The following is a 20548-nucleotide window of genomic DNA, read 5'->3' as shown; positions in this document are numbered from 1 at the left end:
GATGCCCGCCCTTGACTCGTAGATCCAATTATATTCCTTACGACATACCATCACGACCTTTGTAGCGGATGTATCGTCTGACCTCGTTGATGATATCCCACCAAATTTGGAGCTCGTCCGCTCCAGTGACACCTATCAATAGGCGAACTCTGATGTCTCTTCTGCAGAAATGATGTGAGTCATTATGGCACAGAAGAAAATAAACATTGCCGTACAGAAATCCTCGCTCACTTATGAATCCGGTATCCACGAACAGCCGCTCAATATTAGACTGCGACTCGAACCGCGTCGCGTCCGCCGCGAGAGAGTGTGAACCGTCAAAGTGTGCCGGAATGATCCATGTGCGCGCTCCACGCGGGACATGCACATCGCCGGTGATCTTGAAAGCCTCCAACGTGTCACGTTCCTCCACCCATGCAAGGTGCAAACATTCCGTCCCGCTCAGGCCATAGCAGCCCAGCCAAAGACCAGCCAATGTTTGCAAGGACCATTGCGCATCACTGGGATCTACTCCACTTTGTATAAGATGCTTGAGTGGATAGTACCGTAGAAGAATTGGAGAGAGGTTGTCGAAGGGCAGCGATGTAGATTGGAACTGTGTACATCCTTGGTCGAGGCAACGAAATGAGATGGATCGGGGCTTGAGGCAGGCAGTCGGAGCAGTGAAAACGATGGGAAGACGGACAGCAGGGTATATACGCACGACTTCGCGCTGATCGATAGTGGTCGGCATGCAAGGCTTCAAGCGGTGGGAATCGCGTTCATCATCCTGCCAATCTGCGTCCTCCGATGGGAAATCAGGATGTGGAAAGGTGCGGCGGTAATGCTGAAGGTAATGCCCTTGATAGGAAGATGGACATACTTCAAGCTTGGCACAGTGTCTCATCGCATCATGATGCTCCTTGCTGCCGACCCGATGTGTGCTGCGACAGTAGGTGCGAATCAAAGCCACTGGCGGCTCTAACTCAGTAACAGAAACGCCCTCCCCATCGCCATCAACCGCAAATTCGATCTTTAGCTTGCGTGTATAGGTCGGCTGACGGGGAATGCGATGAACTGCAAGTGAGCTTGAAAAATCCCAGGCATCTCCGACAATCCCGCCCTGTTCGTCCTCGTCGCCAACGAGCAGGCGAAACTCCATGATATGGCCACTGTATGGATAATCGCTTGCCCACAGGCCGATTAAAGGCCCGTAAGGATGTAGAAGCCGCGTGTATAAAATGTAGAAGGATAGTCCATGAAAGTAGGTGGTATCTCGCAAACCGTAATGGGCTGAGAGACGCTGCCAGATCGAGGGTTCCCGCATGTATCGATGCAGGGGCTTGCAGCAACTGAGCAGCGATGAAAACTCGATAGCAGAAAGATAACTCAACAGCTCAAAGAGTATGTCGTAGGGCATGTCGATCATGCCAATATCCCTACCATCAGGACGCTCGGTGAATGTCTGTGGCTTGGATGCGGCGAGTTCCTCCATTGATGGAGAGAACAGAACGGCAGTATTAATCGTCTGTCCTCTAGTTTATCTGTCCAAGCGACGAGAAGGGAGGACGGCGTAGCGGGAGCGACGAAGAAAAATCGGAGAATTCATGACTTTCGCGAGCGAGGAAGTGAAGTCGAGAGCGTGACTGGATGTAACAGGTCTGACCCCGCTGTCACTACCGCGTGGCCGAATCATGGCCGAGCCCTGCTGCTCTTCGACTGCCACTCACTCTGCCGTAACGATGTCTACATATTTCTACGAGTTGCCTACCACTGGCGCGATATTCTTTACCGGAATATGCGATGACCGTTCGGCCTTGTATACGGCCGAGGTTGCACAAGCGACAGAGGCTCGCGCTAACCTACGCGCAGCTCTGAAGGAGAGTAAGCGTGCGGACGATGGCGGCAAGGATTACCTGAAATTGGTCAAAGTTAGTTGATCCTAACTGCTTGCGCATCTGTCTATGGTTTTTACACACCCATAGGTACTCGACGACTATCTCCCGCAATTATATAGCATATTAAATTGCCTGGAGTATGGAGAGCTCGTGTTGAAGACGGAGCCAAGTACGCCTCCTGACTATCGCCCTCGATGTTACCAACGATTGAACCCCAGTGTTTAGCTGGCGCACCACGCTATCCTCGTCTGTCTTCCACAACTCACCACGCATCTCGATACCGACCTTATCCACTGAGCTGATCTTCACCTTGTTGACTTATGCCTTCGCCCTATCAAACCTCGCTCGAACTGTGGTCCATTCACTTGGAGAATACGAGAAAGACCGTGCTATCTCTGATGCGGAGAGAAAAGTGAAGGATGAACGCCTTGGCTTCGCTGTCACGCTGCTATGCAAAGCCGCTGGGGTCTTTGAGTACATCGCAAAAGACTGCTTGGCGGAATGGGAGCGAGAGCGAGAGCGAGTGCTAGCCGCTGGTTTAAACTGTCCGCGTCCTCCAGATCTGAGCAGAGAAGTCATAGTCGGGCTAAGCAAGTACGTGCGGTGTCGTATGCATGGTTGTCGATTGATATCTCATGAATATGTGCAGAATGGCTCTAGCCGACGCGCAAACACTTGCCATTCGGAAACTTCTCTCTAAATCAGCGTTTGACAGCGCACTCACCCCTGGTCCTCCTCTTCCCAAGTCACATCCTTCTCCAGTGCTCATCGCTAAGTTGCATCTCGAATGTGCAGCCCTCTATTCCTCTGCCAGGTCTCTTGCGAAGATGCCAGGTGACTATCGCCCTGCGTCTGGCAAGAGCAAGATACATCTGCACATCGGCAAATCCAAGGATCGGGATAGCGCGGTCAGAGATGAAGGTGGAGAGGAAGTTGCGCCCGAGTTGCGCAGATACCTCGCTGAGGAAGCAGCATTCCACGCTGCCCTCGCCCGCAAATGGTTGGGGGTCGATGCCGGAGAAAATGGTGACACGGCGAAAGGCGGCATAGCGGTAGCTTTTCTCGCGTGGGCCAAGAAAGAGTTAGAGGACCTCAAGAGCGGCACAGGTGTGTTGAACTCGGATCGGGAGAAAGAGATGCGGGAACGAAGAAGGGACAAAGTCACGCAGGAATTGGAAAGTGTGAATGTATTTCTTAGAGGTTACAAAAATATGAATGATACGGTGCGTGTCCTCCTTAGCGACTAATTTTAAATCCTGATGAATGATGAATTAACACGGACAGGTTGCATTTCAACCCGTCCCACCGCAATCGGAGTTGCAGGCAGCCATTCCCGCAGGACGTCTGGCAGTGACTGTGCGACCGTACGCGAAGCCTACTCCTGCATTTGGCCCTGGCTCGGTTGAATATATCCGACGACAGGCGGAGCAGCTTGAGCTTGCAGAGCTTATGAGCGAAGAGGATGTGAAGACCCACCATATCACAGATACTGTGAGCTCTCAAACTGCTGGTTCCTATGCTGGAGAAGGCTCGTACTTTTAAAGTCTCTTGTGAGCGAGCACACGGTTATATTTGGATAATGCGGACTTTGACTGATTTTTATGTATCCAAACGCTGTAGATGTAGCAATATTCCACGCAATTTAACTCATGATGACGGCGAGCGGCTAATAGCTGTCCAGTTCATGTCTGTCTTATTACGATGGTATACCCACAGAATATCTATACATGCTACTGATGAGGGCTTCCTAGATCTTCGCGATCGACTGAGGTTTCTTGATATCCGACTGAACGGATGTCTCAGCCTTCTGCTGCTACTATATTTTCTCAAGGATTTCACATATCCGGATCATAGAGAGCTCCTATGTCGGTTGGGACTCATAGAGAAAACAGAAAGAGGCTGCAGCTACCTCATGCTGAACATCACCATGCATACTTTCCATCGATATCTGACATGCCTGTGAGTCACGGTAGTGGCAGCCCAACCAGGGCGGCAAATTTGGTGGAACTCGGATGAGCGGCTATCTCATCACGGTCACATGACTGACGCGCGGCGGGCGGCTGACAGTATAAAGCGGGGGCCTGCCTCCAAGTACTTCGTCTCCAATCGTCATCCCCGAATGTGCTTCGTCACATCATCTGCTTACTACTCTTATGCATGCTCGCCCTCTGCTGTTTATCCTCCGCAAGTTTCGACAACCGACCACCTCAAGAACCAAAGCCACTTGACCTGACGCCAGCGGCGAAGTTGTCTGCTCAACGGCCCGGACATACCTGGGCTTCTAGAAGATCACGAGCGGCTATATGCGGCTTTTCATCAGTGCGTTGCATATTCTGCTTGGCATTTACCATCTTGCTCAATTGTCCAACGTGGAATCTGAGATTAGTGTCAGGACTGAAATGAAATCCATCTCGACGGCTGTTCATTCAACGTGTCTCAACATCGCCAACGACAAGGATTTAATTGAACGAGAATTGCCGCCGACGCAAGGCGGTTAGCCATGATAGTGTCAACGTTCGATTGTCATTACGGGCTTGGTGCTGGTCGACATTACCAACGTCAATGTCAATTCTGTGAGATTTGGGAACCACCAATGAGATAATGCCAGATCCACTGGCACCCTCGCAACCAGACTCCAAGGATGCATTCAAGATCAATAGTTAATCGGTGACACCACAAAAAGGGTCATAGAGCAAGATGGTCAAGGACGAAGTTGGTTCTGCAGTCAGTCATGTTTGAGCATGGGTCAAGCGAATTGACGGGTAGGCCGAAATGATCTGACCAGCTATAAGTCAGTGACGTGTAGAGCTGCCTCGTGTCGGCCAACGGAGAGCTGACAAGCCTTCAAACTCCAAGACACAACCTCACGAAACTTGTTGGCTGCGGACCGATGCGCCAAAGCACGCTAGAAGATGATCGCAAACCTTCACGCTGCATTTCGCCCATTCTATTGATAATACCTACACAGCTCTTCATATGGATAGCTCAAGCCGCTCGCACCAAGATCAAACCAGCGTTCGAGGGTAAAATCCGAGGTCATCGTCAAACCTGGGCCCTATCACCTCAATGTCACGCTCGAAATGGCCTACGGCTGCAGCAGCTATGACCTTGGCCAACGTCAAGATGGCACAAAAATGCAGGTCGCAATTCCGACATACTGTACGCTCCAAGTGTAGTCACCTATGTCAATCGTTGATCATCCTAGCCCTGTTCCCAAGCACGATTACCTTAAAACCAACATTGACTCAAAATATAAGCTCAACGACTATCAATGCAACGTGTCATGACTGTTAGCTCAAAACCTGCCCGAGTGATGATGATCCGTTCGGAACAGGACCAACTTATACTGAACACATCAGAGTGCTCGGGCTGTTCAGCAATGTAATGTTGTCAAGCTCATATATTCTACAGCTGTCCATATCAATGGCGAGCGGAAACTTTGCTACCACAGGAGCATGTCAAGAAGACGGCAGAGCGATGCTGTATTGATCGGTCCTCAATTTCGTAGGCTAATTAAATCCCACCAGGTCTCCTCTGATATCACTGTTGACAGCGAACCGTGCTCCAAAACCGCTCGATCCAGCTCATCCGAGCGACAATGCAGTCTCGGAACGACTTGTGGTATTCTTAATCCCGTCTCCTTGTCGTATTCTTTCTGGATTTATGAGTGGATCCAGGATGAGGCGACCCGGAAAACCACATGACGACATGTATCGCGTACCTTGACAGAACTGAAAAGCTCTTTCCTCAAGGCATTGTTTTTCCGCAGAGATTTCGAACATGTCATCCGGTGAGCAGGCGTGCTCATGCGGAATGCAGCATTCATCTGTCCATAAATCAACTGTTCGAGGTCTGCGACCAAGTCAAGAGCGAGAACAATATATGATGACTAGCCCGCAGCCAAGTTGTGGACGAATAATCAAGACCATATACACAGCTCTGCTATTTGGAACCCACGTAAATCAAGGTCATTGGAAGGTTTGCGAAAAGATGAACCGTATGATGAGGGCAAGTAGTGCCACCCAGACACGGTTACCATTTGTGATGATCCGACGGCATTCTGTACGGTCAGAAACGGGCCCCATGTCTATAGGATGCCCATGCAGCGCAGCGTCGGGCAGAATCAGGGACATGCTATTTTGAAACCATATTAGCAGTTTATTTGCAGCAAGGTAATAAGTACAGGTCAAGGAAAACCATCCAATAGGATTTACACCACAAGTCCACGCGAATTACATGAAATCGGTCTTCCTATCTCTCAATTCTGGATCCACCTCATTTTGCATAACGGCCTGTGCCCGCACTGGCTCGGTAAGATGTGGTTGGGAAAAATGATCTCGTAAATGGTTATAGGCTTGACTTTGAACCTACGATGATCTTAGAGGCTTGTAGACGTATGCAAATGAAGGCATCCACATACCTCATTCACTAGTGTCCTCGTAATTTGGAGCAACGGTCCTGCCATGCCCAGTTGCACGACAATGTAGCTACAGGGCGGATCAGCGAGAAATGTTTCTGCTATAAAGGTTGAACACGTACGCAGCGCCAACCATGCACAAAAGCATGGCAAAGTACAACGGATTGAACAGCACGAACATCGCCTCATTCCAACCCAGCACCACGAGGACGCCATACATCCAATAGGGTATCTGCGCCACGCTGGATACCATGCTGCGCTTGGCCTCGACGTAGTATGCATCCGCATCCCGTCTAAAGCGGCTCATCAAGTCCAAGATCTTCGTCTCGGAAAAGATAACGAGAGTAGCAGGGAAGTCGAACTCGTCCGTCGACGAGAGAGGGTCGGATTCCTCAGAAGGCAAGGAATATTCCAACGTGCCATCGATTGGGTTGATCCTTGAGTATAAAGGAATGAGCTCCAGTGTCTGATTACGGTAGTTGAGTCATTCGACAATGGCGCTTCAGAATCGGTCTGACGCACCTGATCCCTTGCCTTCTTGAACGCGCCATCAATGTCGTCCGAAGGCTTCCATACTCGCGGAACGCCGTGTTCGTCGTAGCGGAATCGCTCCTCAAAATGAGTGCGGAGCTTAGTGAGGAAGGCCGCGTCGGTCGTTTGTTCGTCAACCTTGGCGCGCAAAGCGAGCCATGCACGTTTCCTCAGGATCGCCAAGGAGGTCTCGTTCTCCTCGTCAGTGCAGTTGAAGCCTGGTCAACGTACACAAGGTTAGAGCGTCAACGTTCGCGGGATAAGTTGTGCACTGACTCTTTGCCTTCGTGAGGTACATCGACTCCGCCTTCTCGAGTAGTTCACGAAACACTTTGAGTATCTCGTCCCACATGTCGGGCTGAGGCTTATTGAGCCAAATCTCAACAGGATCCGATATCTGCTTCTTGATATTACGCTGCAGGCTCGTAGTGTCACAATGGGACTGCTTCGACAGCTGAGTTCGCCCACCTCGATTGCATTGACCATCTTCTTCGTCTCATCTTTTCTGCACTGGTCAGCCACGATCCTTATCTCGTTCCTGAGGAGCTCAAGTTCCTCCTCATAGTTCCAATCGGTACCCTCTACGAGTGCCTCCTGTGCACCGTCCAAGAATCGCTTCTCGCATCGCTCCCGCGCAGCAGCAACGACCTCAGCAAAGTTATAGTTCTCGCCCCGCATACCCTCGAGCATTTCTTTCTTGAACGTGACGAGAGACGCCTTGTGTAGATTCTTCAGCTGCCCGAGGAACAATGGCGAGAGCGTCGAGTCGAGGACAGACACGAGATCAGCGCGTTTCCGCTTGTACACGCCCTGGTGATAACGTGATGCATCTCGGTCATAACGCTCTGCAGGTTACCGACTAAGCTGCAATTGAAGAAGTGAAAGGATGTATGCGCACCGAGTGCACCAGAACGCCAAGCACGCATCATGCCGCCGAGATTTTCGATCACCTTGCCGGACTCGATAGGCCGGCGTTGGGGTTTCGCCTGCTCATTGAACTCCGTCAAAGCTGCAGCAGAGATCTCATCGCAGCGGAATTGAGCCAATAGTTCCTGTTGAGTAGGCAAATCCAAGTCCTTGTTCGTCTGCACTTGTTCCTACAGGAAGAAAGACATTCAACCAATCAATTGACAGCATATCCTAGAATGTGCTCTCACCCAGATGCCCTCCATATAGAACGCAACACCATCAGCAGGGATGCGTTTGTGGTACGCAGGCTTGAAAACATAGTCTTCGCGCCCCTTGTCCATGAAGCGCTTCCTTAGCTCCTGCACCTCGGACTCGAACTTGTCGGCCGCAAGGATCTTGTGTGGTAGCGCTACAAACGATAAGTCGAAATAATCAGACAGTTGCCTATCTTGCAACTCTGGTGGCTTCGAGAGCGTCTCCCAGATCTTTTGCAGATCCGCAGTGAGCGTGGCTTGCAGATTCGCCAACGGTGTGGTACCGATGTGATCACGTATCGCGAACAGAAGAAGCGTACGCTGGTTACGTCTGCCGGGAGTGTTCAATGATGTCGCATGCAAACTGAGGTTGGACATACCCGTCTGCAGTCTTCTTCCCAAAGATACCCAGATTCACTTCAAAGACGGTCTTCAGAAGGCCCATGTTAGCGCCCTGATATAAGCCAACTTGATGTTCCCAGAGGTTGACAATGAGGACCTCTGACGACGCAAGGGAGAATAGAGCTGATTTGCGTTCAAAATCCTAGCACCTGTCAGAACAAGGAAGGAAAATAATGGCTGGACACGTACTTGATCCTCTCCCCTTTCTCGCCCGTCAGTACCTTCAACATCCATGACCATGACGTTCATGCCCTTAGCTCTGCACATCCAAATTCCTACAGGCACGTTAGCCAGTCGCCATCTTGGTCCTCAAGTAAACCCGACATGAATTGGACATCGATAGCTATGGCTTTCTAGGTTCCCAGAACGAGACCGTGCATGTAGCCTGCCAATGGTTTGCTACGGGGTTTACCCACAGAGAACGACGCATATAGTCATCTCTCCTCATATGTGACCGGCTCCGGTGCTGATGATTTTCCTCTCCTGGCGTGGTCATCGCAAGTAGAACCACCAGCTGGAGCTATGTATGAAGACAGCAACCATCAAGCAGAACAAAGTCGTACGGGATACGAGAGTTTTCCACACCAGGCTTTATAAAGTATATCAACATACCTTTAGTGGTCTGTTGCCGTCTGGTCTCGTCCATAACATCAAAATTCGTGCCAAAAAGGCGGTTCAACAGCGTGCCTACAGTCATATGTCAGCGTAAAGAGGTGGTGAACGCGAGCATCTTTACTCACTTTTGCCTGTGGATTGCGACCCAAACACTGCGACAATGTCATAGTCGAATCCGGCACTGTGCAAGTCCCAACGCTCAATCTGCTGGGTCAACTCCGGTCTAACAAAGGCAGCAACTCAGACCGGCCCGTGCTTATGCGCAAACTGCACACACATGAACTGTTTCTCATCATTAATGATTTGGACGCGCTCATAATTCGGCCCCTTCGGTGTGGCCGCGTCTCCGTTGACGTGACCGTTGATGGCCATTGCTGTGCCTCGTTTGTAAGGTTGAGAGAGACGATTGATATTGTGGGAATCAGATGCGAAGGAGATGGTGGTGGTGGTGGGGAGAGAAAGGTGCGTTGCGCAGGGGGGCCGTTGGGGCAGCAAGCCTGGCATCATCTCAGTCGGTCGAGTTGCCTGTTGCAGTCTCGGCAGTGGCCGATCAGTGAGGCGTCCTTGCTGAGACCAACAAACATGCACGTTCACGCCTGTCCCCCAAGAACACGTCGCAATCGCCTTGCAGCCCCAGATGCAATTTCACGTGTGCTTGCCTGCATGCGATCAATGTATGTAGACAAGTCACAAGAACGTATACATGGTATCCGCGTAAAATTCCGGGTGTTTTCGACACTTTGGTCAATTTCTGCATTGCCAATGACAAGTCTGGGATAAATCTGTTCAGGTGATTGACTCCTTCGCCCTATATGGAGGGGATGTTGATCCGGAGGCCGGTACCACTTTCTTTTCTTTCCTTCCATCCCTGGGACAGCTGAAAGAGCTGTTGAGCCATCTTTCTCGGTGTCTGGCATAGAAAACCCGCAGAATTAGATTCATAGAGATCGCAGCTTATGGCAGGACATACGGAGTCGCATTTCGCGCAGTCTAAACTTATCTGGCGACCTGCTCATCCATCACGTACTTCGCTCGACGTGTTTCGTCGCGTTATCAATCGGAAGCATGGACTGAATTTGAGTATGTCTACCGCGCGCCCATCTACACTGGACAATGTATCTTGACCGCTCTCACAGGAAATTATCACGAGCTTCACAAGTACTCTGTGGAAGACTACACTTTCTGGACTGATGTTTGGGAATTTGTCGGCATCATATATTCCGTACCACCAACACAGGTCGTTCAGCTTGCAATCCGCACCACCTGATGTTGCAACTCAATTAATATTACCTCATAGGTTCTGCAGGACGGTCCCATCAAGGAACTTCCTACCTGGTTCCCTGGCGCACGGCTTAATTATGCAGAGAACCTCCTCCATCGCAACGATGATGGCATTGCTTGCACTGCTGCCAGAGAAACAGGGGCCATCTTCAGCTATACTTACCGACAACTTAGACAGATGGTCAGAAGTATGGCCGCAGCTATGAGAGTCAGCGGCATCGTTGCAGGCGATCGAGTCGCAGGTAGGATTATATCATCATTCATTACAATGTCATGGCAATTTCTGAAGTAATTCATTGAAGCTATTGTCACGAATTCCATAGACGCCGTCGTCATTGCCCTTGCGTCAGCTAGCATAGGTGCTATCTTCTCCAGTACGGCTACGGACATGGGGACACAGGTATAATCCAAGCATATCAAGCCAGCGTCCTGTCAATGCTCATTGCCTATTTGTTCTGTTAGGGAATCCTCGATAGATATCGGCAAATTCAGCCCAAAATTGTCTTCTCTGAGACGGAGGTGACCTGGGCCGGCAAGCCGATCGACTTGATGCCCAAAGTCTTGGAAATTGCGCAAGCCCTGCAATCGCATGGCCTCCAGCGTGTGGTGCTCTTACCCAGTGCGCGGACGGGACAGGAGGTCACTGCATCCCATATGAACCGCGTGCCCGGCAGGTAATGTTTTTGGACATTGTTCCACGGATAACACAATTTGACTGAAATGACCTCTGACCGTAGCACATCACTGTCGGCATTCCTCTCCGCCGGAGGCAATCTAGAGCTAGTCTTCGAACAGCTTCCATTCAATCACCCTCTGTACATCCTATACTCTTCGGGAACAAGCGGTCCACCGAAGTGCATCGTCCACACTGCTGGTGTACGTGCTTCGTGTCAAAGTATTAGCATGACATTGGTGTTGATACTCTCATAGGGCGTGCTTATGCAAGCAAAGAAAGACCTCCGCATCTCCCTCGGTTTGACTGTTGATGACACCTACTTCCAGTACACTACCGTAGGTTCGCAGAAATAAACCGTGGAATGTGTTCACTGACGATGCGGTCGATACAGACGGGATGGATGATGTGGCCCTATATGCTGCAAGGCCTTGCTTGCGGCAGTCGCATAATCCTTTATGACGGCTCTCCATTCTATCCAAATGTGACAGATTTTTTGAAGTTCCTCAGCCGCCAGGGGTACGTTACTTTCTATATCTAAGCAGTTGATGAGACGGGAGTACTACAATTCGATGTAGCGTAACGGTCTTCGGCACCAGTCCGCGCTTCCTAAGTGAAGTGCAAGGGAAAGGCATCGAACCGTGTGAGTCTCATGCCCCTTTGACTAAGGTCGAGGCTCATGTCGATCATTCCTCTAGCGACGATCGCTCCTTTCGACGCATTACGTACCGTGGGCTCTACAGGCTCCGTCCTCGCTCCTGCAATGTTTGAGTGGGCTCAAAAGGCGTTCAATCCAGATGTCCATCTGGTGTCTTTCTCCGGAGGCACGGATATTTGTGGTGCATGTACGTGCCATGGCAGATTGACAGTACTGCTCAAGACTGATCCAGTCTCCAGTCGTGGGTGGAGTTCCTACCTTGCCTGTATATGCAGGAGGTACGCTTGTCGGCACGCATTCATTTTTTTTTCTCATGGCAGAGATGCCGCAGAGATCCAGGGCAAGCTGTTAGGAATGAAAGTGGAAATATTCGACCAAGATGGGAAGAATATGGAAGATACGGGACTACCAGGAGAGCTGGTCTGCACTCGGCCTCATGTTTCGCTTCCTCTCGGATTGTGGGGCGATAAGTCGGGCGCGAAAGTCAGGAAAGCTTACTTCGAGAAATATCCCAGTATGTGTAGTGCATCACGATGGCCCAGCTTCGACTTATTTGTTGCTAGGCATCTGGCATCAGGGCGACTTCATCGCGAAGAATCCTGAGACGCAAGGCCTCATGATTCTAGGTCGAAGGTTCGTGTACCCCGCAGCGGTCGTGTCGCCCCACGTCTCATGTCTGAAATGATACGCTCAGCGATGGGGTCCTCAATCCAAGCGGAGTGCGCTTTGGTTCTGCTGAGATTTACACCGTACTGGAGGATTTTGCCGACGTCATTGATGATTCGCTATGCGTTGGCCAACGTCGGCCACAAGATAAGGACGAGCGTGTCCTGCTGTTCGTCAAGATGCGCGCAGGCCACGTCCTGACTGAGAGTTTGAAAAACAAGTTGCGCGCGGCGATCCGGAAGTCCCTCAGCCACAGGCATGTACCGGCGTACATATTCGAGATTGAGGACATCCCGGTTAGTGGGCGTATCATAGGAGCGACTCATAGCGATTATCTGACTATGCCTCACAGTACACTGTGAACGGCAAGAAGATTGAGATTGCCGTAAAGCAGATCGTGTCGGGCTCAACTCTGAAACCGAGCGGAACGGTGGCGAACCCGGATTCATTGCAGCTCTACTACAAGTATCGGGAGCTAGAGAAGTTCATCGGCGGTACCAGTGCGGAGAAAGCCAAGGCAAAGCTGTGACTCCATCAAGCCATTGTTCCGCACGATATACGGTGGGAAGCTGATATGAACAGAAAATACCGTGTCAATCGTCTATTCCGTGTTTAACCAGCATCGCAGCAAGCGAGGAACGCACCGAACATAGCCTGCAAGGTATCAGCATGTTGCCTTAGAATAGAAACGAAATCAGCGCAAATAAATCTGTCAGAACTCAGTCACCGTGCTTCGAGATTGGCACGCATGATCATGTCTCGTCACAGCACACGGTTCAACCCTTGGCCACAAAGGCTTACCTTCGATTCAAGTAGTATATTTCATACAACATCGAGCCTCGACCACTTTCTGCTGGAGATACGGTCCGCTACAGTATACATATCACACCTCGACTGGATTCATCGTCTCACCTGCATCGCATTGCACCCGATCATTAGACATGAATGTCCTGTTCTCCACCTTCCACATCGAGTCCGTTTCTTCATTCTTCCTTGTCATTCCCTCCAAGAATGTATTCGCGGACGTGCTCAGGAGACAATTGACGATGACTTGCTTATGCCAATGTCGAACTTCTTGCCCATGTTGCAATCGGCTACGCCTCCATATCAAGAGTAATCTATACGATGCTTGATGTTAGTGGTAAGAGAATGCGATATTCATTGCCCTTACAGCATTGATTGCCTGTTGCACTTTGACCATGAGCAAATCACCAAATTCTATGAGCTGCTCGAAGGTCTGTGGTCCACAAGTCGGGCAAGATGCGGTTTGACGCATAGCGGCCTTCAGCAGGGCGGGATCGCGAACGATCCGTTGAAAGCATTCCCGGCTTGCTTCTCAAGACTGCAGCTATCCCATTCACATAATCCGCCCACCACGACCTCGGGGTAAATTCGCGCGTGAGTGCTTCTATCGTGACCACGAGGTTTGCCTTCTTATCCGCTTCGCAGCTGGTACATTGAAACCATACCCACGAATAACCAGCATTGAGATGGCTGCTCGTGATGCGGGGTGAAGGGCCGCTGTAACTGTAAGTGTGTTCGGCTTTGATTGCACGGTGAGGAACGTCGGTCAGACTCCAGCGAGCGTCTGCAACGAGGTTCACAGCAGCCTGTGCGCAACGGCTGTGATATTGTTGCAACCGCCAAATGGCACGAGGTGGCAAGAGGTTCATTTCTGCAGGCATTTCCGGTAGCGGGTGAAGGACGTGCTTCAAGGATTTCAATGCTGCGGCTCGAGACTCCTCCATGCATTTGGACAGATATGCGATCGCGAAGACTCTGAGCGGCTCGTCATCGACAAAATCCATGATGGCACGTCTTAGGTTGGAAGATATCGCTTCCATCTCGTACTTCCGGCCTGCCTCCAATAAGTTGCATATTTCATCTAGCGACAACTTGTCGGGAAACGACACGGGATATATGATGCTGAGCAGCCGCCGCAGAGTGTCCTGATCGTCAGTAACGGGCACTACGTGGATGCCATTAACATCAACCGTGTCACCGCCTTGCTCTTCGTTCTGCGGAAGAGGTACGCGAAACATATCGCAGAAGATCGGGGACGCTCTCGCGAGGATGAGCTTGTGAACATAGAAGTTGACGCCGTCGGCGGAACGGAGAATGATGTCTGCATCGCAGTTCTCGAATATATGAACAGATTTGACATCTACGTCGTGCTCCATTGTGCGTCTATTTTATGATTTCTGGGCAGTTTGTGGGGAATCGTGCCAAGAGCGGGAGCAGTGGGCCAAGGGAAACGTGAGGGAGACGCTTCAAGAGAGCTCGAACACTCGAACCTATAAATGTTGTGTGGTTCCCGTGTGAGACGACCGGTTGTGCGATTTCTCCAATGCACAGGTCTTTTATTGATATACAAAGTACTTTGATTGGACCGCCGAAGGAGCGCGAGCGGGTATGTTACTACTGCAAACAAAGGTCGACATGTGGGCCCGCATTACATAGCGATAGAGGAGACTCGAAATCGGAGTGTCCGACTCTGAGAGGATGAAAAATTATTCAGGGTTGTGCCGGCGACCGACATTTTTAGAATGCATCGCAGTGCCAGCGCTGCCCAACCCTTTTTTCAGCCCAAGATGACCATGATGTCGACGGCTGGATCCAGAGATGGCATGAAGATGGCAGCGTGCATGCTCATTGAAGAGCGTGCAGGTCATCCTGCAGAACTATCTGAAATTCTTCTTATCTTCCACAAGACCCCATTACCGCATACGTCGTGGACGCTGGTATCAATGGTCATTCTGCGGAAGCGACGCGCCCGCAAGACTGGTCTCGACCAGCTGTGCGAGAAGTGATTGAAGACTGTCAACGTCTCATCTGCCCCCCACATCCAAGTCTGAACAAAAGAATAGCGATTGATGATATACAACAACACAGCTCTTTAGATCGTAGGAGTTCGATGCGATCGAGAGACGTGCCGTGCAGATAGAAACACACGTATGTCGCGCAAAGTGACGAATGCCAACGCGTGGCGTTCACTCTGAATACAGCTCGATAGGGATCTGAGCAAAGCATTCATGCCGCCGAAATTCAGGGAAGTCCAGTAAAACGGCTAAATCCTCTCATCTCGTCTGAATCTTCCCTTCGAGATGCTTACTGAGAACCATCAGCTGTGCCCAAGCTTGTGGTCTGCACGTGCGACAGCCACCCATGTGATCCAGTGGTACGTCCATGCATCGCACATCCTTCACAATGCTGGTGACCGGCCGCTCTTCCAGCGCTGAGGCGACATTGTCCATGTGCTTTACCCACTAGGTTCTTAGCGCGAAAGTGGTATATTTGAGGTTCACGGCGACTTGGGCGGGTTTCGTGTGGAACCAGAGGGCCCAGGAGGTGGCGGTGCGTTCATCCTGGTCAAAATAACCTTGGCCTCCGGAAAATCGTCTCATGCATTCATCACCAGTCTCTAGTCGGGATACAAGTGGCCGTCCTGCAATTGCGGCGATATTGAAGCACCAACCTAACCTAACCGTGATATGTTGTAACATTCAATAGATAGGATTGAGGTTGATAATAAATCCGTGACCGGAGGTTAGGCTTTGGCCGCTTTTCGTGCTTCGTCCTTCGAATCATATTCGCACGCAGTTGCGAAGACCAATGATGGTGTTTGAAAAGAGAAGTCATCAAAGTCTCTCGTATTTCGGAGTCAGTTCCAGGAGGGTTGTGGCACGTCTTCCAAACGTGAGCTGAGGAGGAGGCTCTGGGAGTATCAGCCTGAGCTGGCAGTTGCTCTATCGTACGCGAGTCCTTTGTGACTCGCACAACCTGTACGCAATCTACAGAGTCGTCGCCGGTTGACCGATGGGGCGCCCATGGACGTGCGCCTAGCAGAACAGGCAAAGAGAAAGTGTCGCTGAACACGGAGGACACCAGCGCCAGAATGTTTTTGTATACATGGAAATCGACGTTATCCGAAGACTGGATAACGATGTCGGCGCCACTGTGTTGGAACGGATGGGTTTGTCATTGAATCGCAGTGAGATCATGTTGTGCCGGAAGTCAATGGACGGAAAGTCAAGGACCGTAGAAGGATGGCGTAGGAATGGAAGCGAGTGCAACGCCGCCCGGACGTTCGATTATCCGGGGGCTGATCGCGGGCACGAGGCTACCATGAGGCTGAGAAGTCGGGCCAAATGAAGAGGGTGATTTGCCTGGCAAACGCCTGCCCTTCAGGCTTCTTTGGGTCGCCGGGCGGGGTGCAGATATGGACCATGGTCGGCGGACAACGATCTGTGCAAACTCGAACGTGCTGACTCGGAACACATGTGAGCAGAGTGTCCGTCAACTCAATGATCATCCTCTGGTGGACGAGAGATCTGAGATGAGCACAGGTGAGGAGGTGTTCTCGAAACGTGCGCAATTTGTCAACGGATTACCGTTTGTGATCCGTGCTCTCCTTCCAGGAATCAAGCATGCTCAGAGCTGCGAGTAAAATGTTGGCTTGAAGAGGACTAGGTCATCACGGAAGACCATCATGCACTGTTCGACACTTGAGCGTGGACCGGAGATACCCACGACGCTGATATGACCGTGAACCTAAAGAGGCTCTTCTGAGTATGCCTTTCACAAGAGTCGACATTCGATGACAAGAGATGCTTAATCGGTGAGGGCCGCGCGCATCGCGGCAGGTCACGCAAGCGGCGATCGCGTCTCTGCAGTGTTTCATGAAGCGGAGGTAAGCTGTAGGCTGTTCAGCCCGCGGAGCCGAGCAGCTGCCGTCTTGCAATCAGACACGTTCGCGATATGATAGCGCACGTCAGTGTCGACAACATTTTTCGTGCGTGGCGGAATGGGGGTGATACCCCAAAAGGGGCAGGAGAGGCACGTGGAAGAGGGATATTGTCAACCGCCGGGACCGACGAGTTGAGCTCCTTCGACCGCAACAATCAATCACAGCTGGCCCACGCCCATCGCCGCTCCTTTGCATTGTCCTTCTCGTGCCTGGTCCCCTCTGTCGTTCTTCATAATTATCTATATTTTCCATCATGGCACATCGTCGCACCCAGTCTGCACGTTTCCCTGTCGACTCCCCCATGGGCAGCCCTCACCTCGACTCTCCGCCCCTCACCCCGCCCGCCTACGCCTTGGCAGCCTTCCCCGTTGCCTTCGCGTCTCGCAAGCCGAGGTCCTACTGGTACCGCACCACGTTCCTCGCCCTCTTTGTCCTCGTCATCCTCTCCGTCTATGTCCTCCTTGTCGCCCAGCCCTCCCTCACGCCCATCCCCGTGTTCGACGCTGAGGGCCGCAAGGGCTCACGCTTATCGCCCGACGCCTTCCGCCTCGCGACGCTGCGGCATAGCTATAGTAATAGTATGAAGAGTAGTCCTGCCGGAGACGCCAAGGCGGGACGGCCACAGCTCACATTAAATCAGACGGAGGAGCTCGCTGCCGTGTCAGGCTTTCTCGCCAGCCTCCCACAGAACGTGATCCCCTCGTCAGTCGACCCCTCGCAGCCAATAGACCCTCAGCTGGTGCTGGACTTTGACACGCGGAGCGAAAACGCCGGGGAGGAGGTGCAACGGGTCGTGAATGAGGTGTGGGCGCGGAATCCGGTAATGCTATACTCTAAGGTCAGTTACGTGTATGCGACCCCATCTCATATGCCAGCTAACGTCGTGACACATCAGTTCTACTCCCCAATATCACGAGAAATCAAACAGATGCTGTCGGATCTATACTTGCGCCCAGCCCCCACGATCATCGAAGTTGACCAACGAAGTGCGTCTCCCCCTCGTCTACACATCACTCGTTGCTAACCTGCTACCTCTACTCCTCCCTCACCTCAGGTGACGAATCAGTGCTCGCTCCCCTCCTCTTCCGACTCACATCACGCAACGAACTACCCATTCTGATTATCGGCGGCCGTCCACTCGGCGGAACCATCGAGGAGCTCCGCTATTTGCGGAAGAAGGGCGAATTCCAGCGCATGATCACCGCCGCAGGCGGAGAGGTCTACGGCTCGCGCAAGAAGCCGAAGAAATTGTAATCCGAGCACCAGGCTGTACGCGACTTGTGGCGCCGCCGCAACTCGCTACGTGTGTGCACGATTTGTACCATATTCCCGTGGCATACTCACCATGCTACTCGGAGCGGAGGAATCGGAAGACACGATGCGGACTGATACGTTGGCGCGTAGCGGACGTCTTGTATCCCTGTCAGGCTGACCATTTGCTTCGAGGCCATGTCTTACTCTTACTCATGTTGCCGCCGTCGCTCTCTCTCTCGCATATATGCGCTCCGGGAGGGATGTAGGTAGCGGTACCCGGCTGCGGGGTATTTTCTTGGGATCTACAGTAACTGACATAGGCGCGTGCTGGCTGTACACTACCCATCGACTTGGATCTACTCCACATATATCGTATCATACACATTCTTAGCGCTCCTTAGACCAAGAAGCCCTGGAGGCTGGGGAACATGGCTGATGCTTCCATCGTAGATGCGTTTCTTATTTATGCGGATTCCTTTGCAACTCCGCGATTCACAGGAAGTTTAAGCTGTGGCTAGTTATTCCTGTGCGGTGGGGAGAGTATCATGCGTCATGTGCTGACATCAAGTAACGACCCTCTATCATATAATTCAAAGGCACACATTTGCGGGCACAAGTTGGGTTGCTTGGTAGCCATGGTTTTGACTTCGATTTGAGTAGTAGCTGGTCCACGGACGTCGACGAAGACTGGAGGCTGACACTAGTCACACTGAGCAGTCGTTGGTGCGCCGTCGTCGATGGGATGTCCGCCACAGTATGCCCACTGTTTAGATATACAGGCCCCTTTTGAGTTTATCGTAGCAGACATCAATACTCCTCGACAAAGGACTATATATCCGGGTATGTCTTCTTCAGATTTCCTATCACATAGTTCGCCCAGGTGTTCTGAAAGGTTTTAATAGACACTGTAAAACTGAGAGAAATCCAGGCACCGTGGAATATATTACAGAGTGTCAGACTACGTAGCATGAGGAGACATACAGTAACTTCCGAAAACAGAGCGATTCCAATCCGACAGCAGAAAACGACATATATCTAACAGGATGAATTTGGTATGAAGGAAGATCCGCTAACCACTTCGTGCAATGATCTCAACTTCCTCTTCACTTCCGCCCTCTGTGACGGGAGATTCCTCACTGCCCACGGCAGTCATCTCGGACTCCATCTCGCCTTGAGGCGGAAGAGCGATCTCGAGATCGACGCCATTGAGGCTTTCCCCAAGCCTGTAAAAGGCTGGAACATTGACAAGCAAGTGGACAGTCCCCGCTACCACCGCGATAGTCACCACTATTGCGGACGCAGCCGAGAAGTAAGGAGCACGGAACGATGCCGCGCTGAAGTTATCGTTCTGGACCGTAGAGTTGTCCCAAACGAGTATGAAGACAAGGACGACGAACGAGATGCAGGCCCTATCAACGTAGATTTGATATAACACTCAGTATGCACGAGAAGTGATCCTAGAAGACGATGCGTACCAACAGCACCACGCCGCCGGCGCAGCGAGTAGAATAGTAGGCCCTTGCCACTTGGACGGTGAGACGCGTTTCGCGTCCTAGCAATGAAACACTCAGCTATCGCACGCAAGATCCAGCTGCATTGATCACCTGAAGCCACCCCCTCGCATCCACATCAGTTGTAAAAATGTGGAGCCTCGTGCGATATGTAATCGCGAAGGCAAAGCAGAATAGACAGTCGACCATGGACACCATCCACAGACTGTTTGCTGCTGAACTGTTGCTGATGGCTGGTAATTGTGACATGGCACCATTTATGCTTCGCACACACAGCGTGAATGATAGCCTCTCAACCAGCGAGCTAGGGACCAACCAACTCACGTCAATATCACGGAGCAAATGCCGGAATACAATTTCCATTCGTGCAGAAGTCCGTCTCGAAAATTGGCCCAAGCACGGCGCACATCTGAGTCGTCATCTTGCATAGCCACAACAAGACGCCCATAGCGAGATTCATACAAAAAAACAGGGAGGTGAAGTAGGAAGCCGTCGTGGTAGACATGTCCAAGCGCGGAGGTAATGAAGCACGTCGAGATCAGGTAACTCGTTCGCGCGTATGCTCCTACAGCTCGAAAGAGGATGCACCAATGACGGAGAGAGTGCAGAAGTGACAGAAATGGAGGAGTGGTTGGGGATGATGAGTTTGAAGCGTCCAGCGTTGCGTTGCTAAGATCAGACTCGACAGGCTCGGTCAGGTGACTTGGTTGAAGAGGCGCCGGGGCGCCGGTTCCAAATGACACGAAATCTCAA

General features: G+C 51.4%; 8 protein-coding genes across 8 annotated transcripts; 3 read left to right on the top strand and 5 right to left on the bottom strand.

The window, feature by feature from the left end:
* Positions 1 to 37: 37 nt before the first annotated feature.
* Positions 38 to 1399, bottom strand: LAESUDRAFT_643726 (uncharacterized protein; the record flags this gene model as incomplete). The annotated part of the gene is made up of 2 exons (XM_040903805.1): positions 38 to 158; positions 216 to 1399. 2 exons carry the CDS (start codon positions 1397 to 1399, stop codon positions 38 to 40), a joined length of 1305 nt encoding a protein of 434 aa, XP_040768542.1.
* Positions 1400 to 1706: 307 nt separating this feature from the next.
* LAESUDRAFT_721186 (uncharacterized protein) lies at positions 1707 to 3664 on the top strand. The gene is made up of 6 exons (XM_040907972.1): positions 1707 to 1910; positions 1965 to 2046; positions 2096 to 2471; positions 2527 to 3100; positions 3162 to 3427; positions 3498 to 3664. Exons 1-5 carry the CDS (start codon positions 1722 to 1724, stop codon positions 3417 to 3419), a joined length of 1479 nt encoding a protein of 492 aa, XP_040768541.1. The 5' UTR covers positions 1707 to 1721; the 3' UTR covers positions 3420 to 3427; positions 3498 to 3664.
* A 2359-nt stretch (positions 3665 to 6023) lies between these two features.
* LAESUDRAFT_721185 (root hair defective 3 GTP-binding protein) lies at positions 6024 to 9592 on the bottom strand. The gene is made up of 13 exons (XM_040907971.1): positions 9283 to 9592; positions 9131 to 9228; positions 9003 to 9077; positions 8580 to 8665; positions 8369 to 8532; positions 7983 to 8319; positions 7724 to 7922; positions 7294 to 7670; positions 7102 to 7240; positions 6817 to 7043; positions 6417 to 6760; positions 6298 to 6364; positions 6024 to 6244 (listed from the first exon to the last, which is right to left on the bottom strand). The coding sequence occupies exons 1-13, from the start codon at positions 9507 to 9509 to the stop codon at positions 6110 to 6112; spliced, it is 2475 nt and encodes an 824-aa protein (XP_040768540.1). The 5' UTR covers positions 9510 to 9592; the 3' UTR covers positions 6024 to 6109.
* Positions 9593 to 9693: 101 nt separating this feature from the next.
* LAESUDRAFT_350707 (acetoacetate-CoA ligase) lies at positions 9694 to 12922 on the top strand. The gene is made up of 16 exons (XM_040902123.1): positions 9694 to 9795; positions 9883 to 10085; positions 10142 to 10242; positions 10303 to 10528; positions 10589 to 10686; positions 10749 to 10960; positions 11024 to 11162; positions 11217 to 11297; positions 11354 to 11478; positions 11538 to 11602; positions 11658 to 11804; positions 11857 to 11895; positions 11949 to 12131; positions 12181 to 12250; positions 12312 to 12579; positions 12636 to 12922. The coding sequence occupies exons 2-16, from the start codon at positions 9962 to 9964 to the stop codon at positions 12810 to 12812; spliced, it is 2055 nt and encodes a 684-aa protein (XP_040768539.1). The 5' UTR covers positions 9694 to 9795; positions 9883 to 9961; the 3' UTR covers positions 12813 to 12922.
* A 550-nt stretch (positions 12923 to 13472) lies between these two features.
* LAESUDRAFT_350703 (uncharacterized protein) lies at positions 13473 to 14692 on the bottom strand. The gene is made up of 2 exons (XM_040902122.1): positions 14578 to 14692; positions 13473 to 14484 (listed from the first exon to the last, which is right to left on the bottom strand). Exon 2 carries the CDS (start codon positions 14461 to 14463, stop codon positions 13492 to 13494), a length of 972 nt encoding a protein of 323 aa, XP_040768538.1. The 5' UTR covers positions 14464 to 14484; positions 14578 to 14692; the 3' UTR covers positions 13473 to 13491.
* A 496-nt stretch (positions 14693 to 15188) lies between these two features.
* On the bottom strand, positions 15189 to 15633 carry LAESUDRAFT_721182 (uncharacterized protein). Its single transcript, XM_040907970.1, has one exon. It carries the CDS (start codon positions 15535 to 15537, stop codon positions 15361 to 15363), a length of 177 nt encoding a protein of 58 aa, XP_040768537.1. The 5' UTR covers positions 15538 to 15633; the 3' UTR covers positions 15189 to 15360.
* A 1698-nt stretch (positions 15634 to 17331) lies between these two features.
* Positions 17332 to 18284, top strand: LAESUDRAFT_643614 (uncharacterized protein; the record flags this gene model as incomplete). Its single annotated transcript, XM_040903797.1, has 3 exons — positions 17332 to 17868; positions 17926 to 18016; positions 18085 to 18284. 3 exons carry the CDS (start codon positions 17332 to 17334, stop codon positions 18282 to 18284), a joined length of 828 nt encoding a protein of 275 aa, XP_040768536.1.
* Positions 18285 to 19353: 1069 nt separating this feature from the next.
* On the bottom strand, positions 19354 to 20437 carry LAESUDRAFT_747428 (uncharacterized protein; the record flags this gene model as incomplete). The annotated part of the gene is made up of 4 exons (XM_040911470.1): positions 20120 to 20437; positions 19889 to 20057; positions 19760 to 19836; positions 19354 to 19693 (listed from the first exon to the last, which is right to left on the bottom strand). Exons 1-4 carry the CDS (start codon positions 20221 to 20223, stop codon positions 19354 to 19356), a joined length of 690 nt encoding a protein of 229 aa, XP_040768535.1. The 5' UTR covers positions 20224 to 20437.
* Positions 20438 to 20548: the final 111 nt, after the last annotated feature.

Source organism: Laetiporus sulphureus (assembly GCF_001632365.1).
Source record: "Laetiporus sulphureus 93-53 unplaced genomic scaffold LAESUscaffold_4, whole genome shotgun sequence".
Taxonomy (NCBI): Eukaryota; Fungi; Basidiomycota; class Agaricomycetes; order Polyporales; family Laetiporaceae; genus Laetiporus; species Laetiporus sulphureus.
The sequence above is the reverse complement of the archived record's forward strand: the minus strand, read 5'-3'. Positions and strand labels throughout refer to the sequence as shown.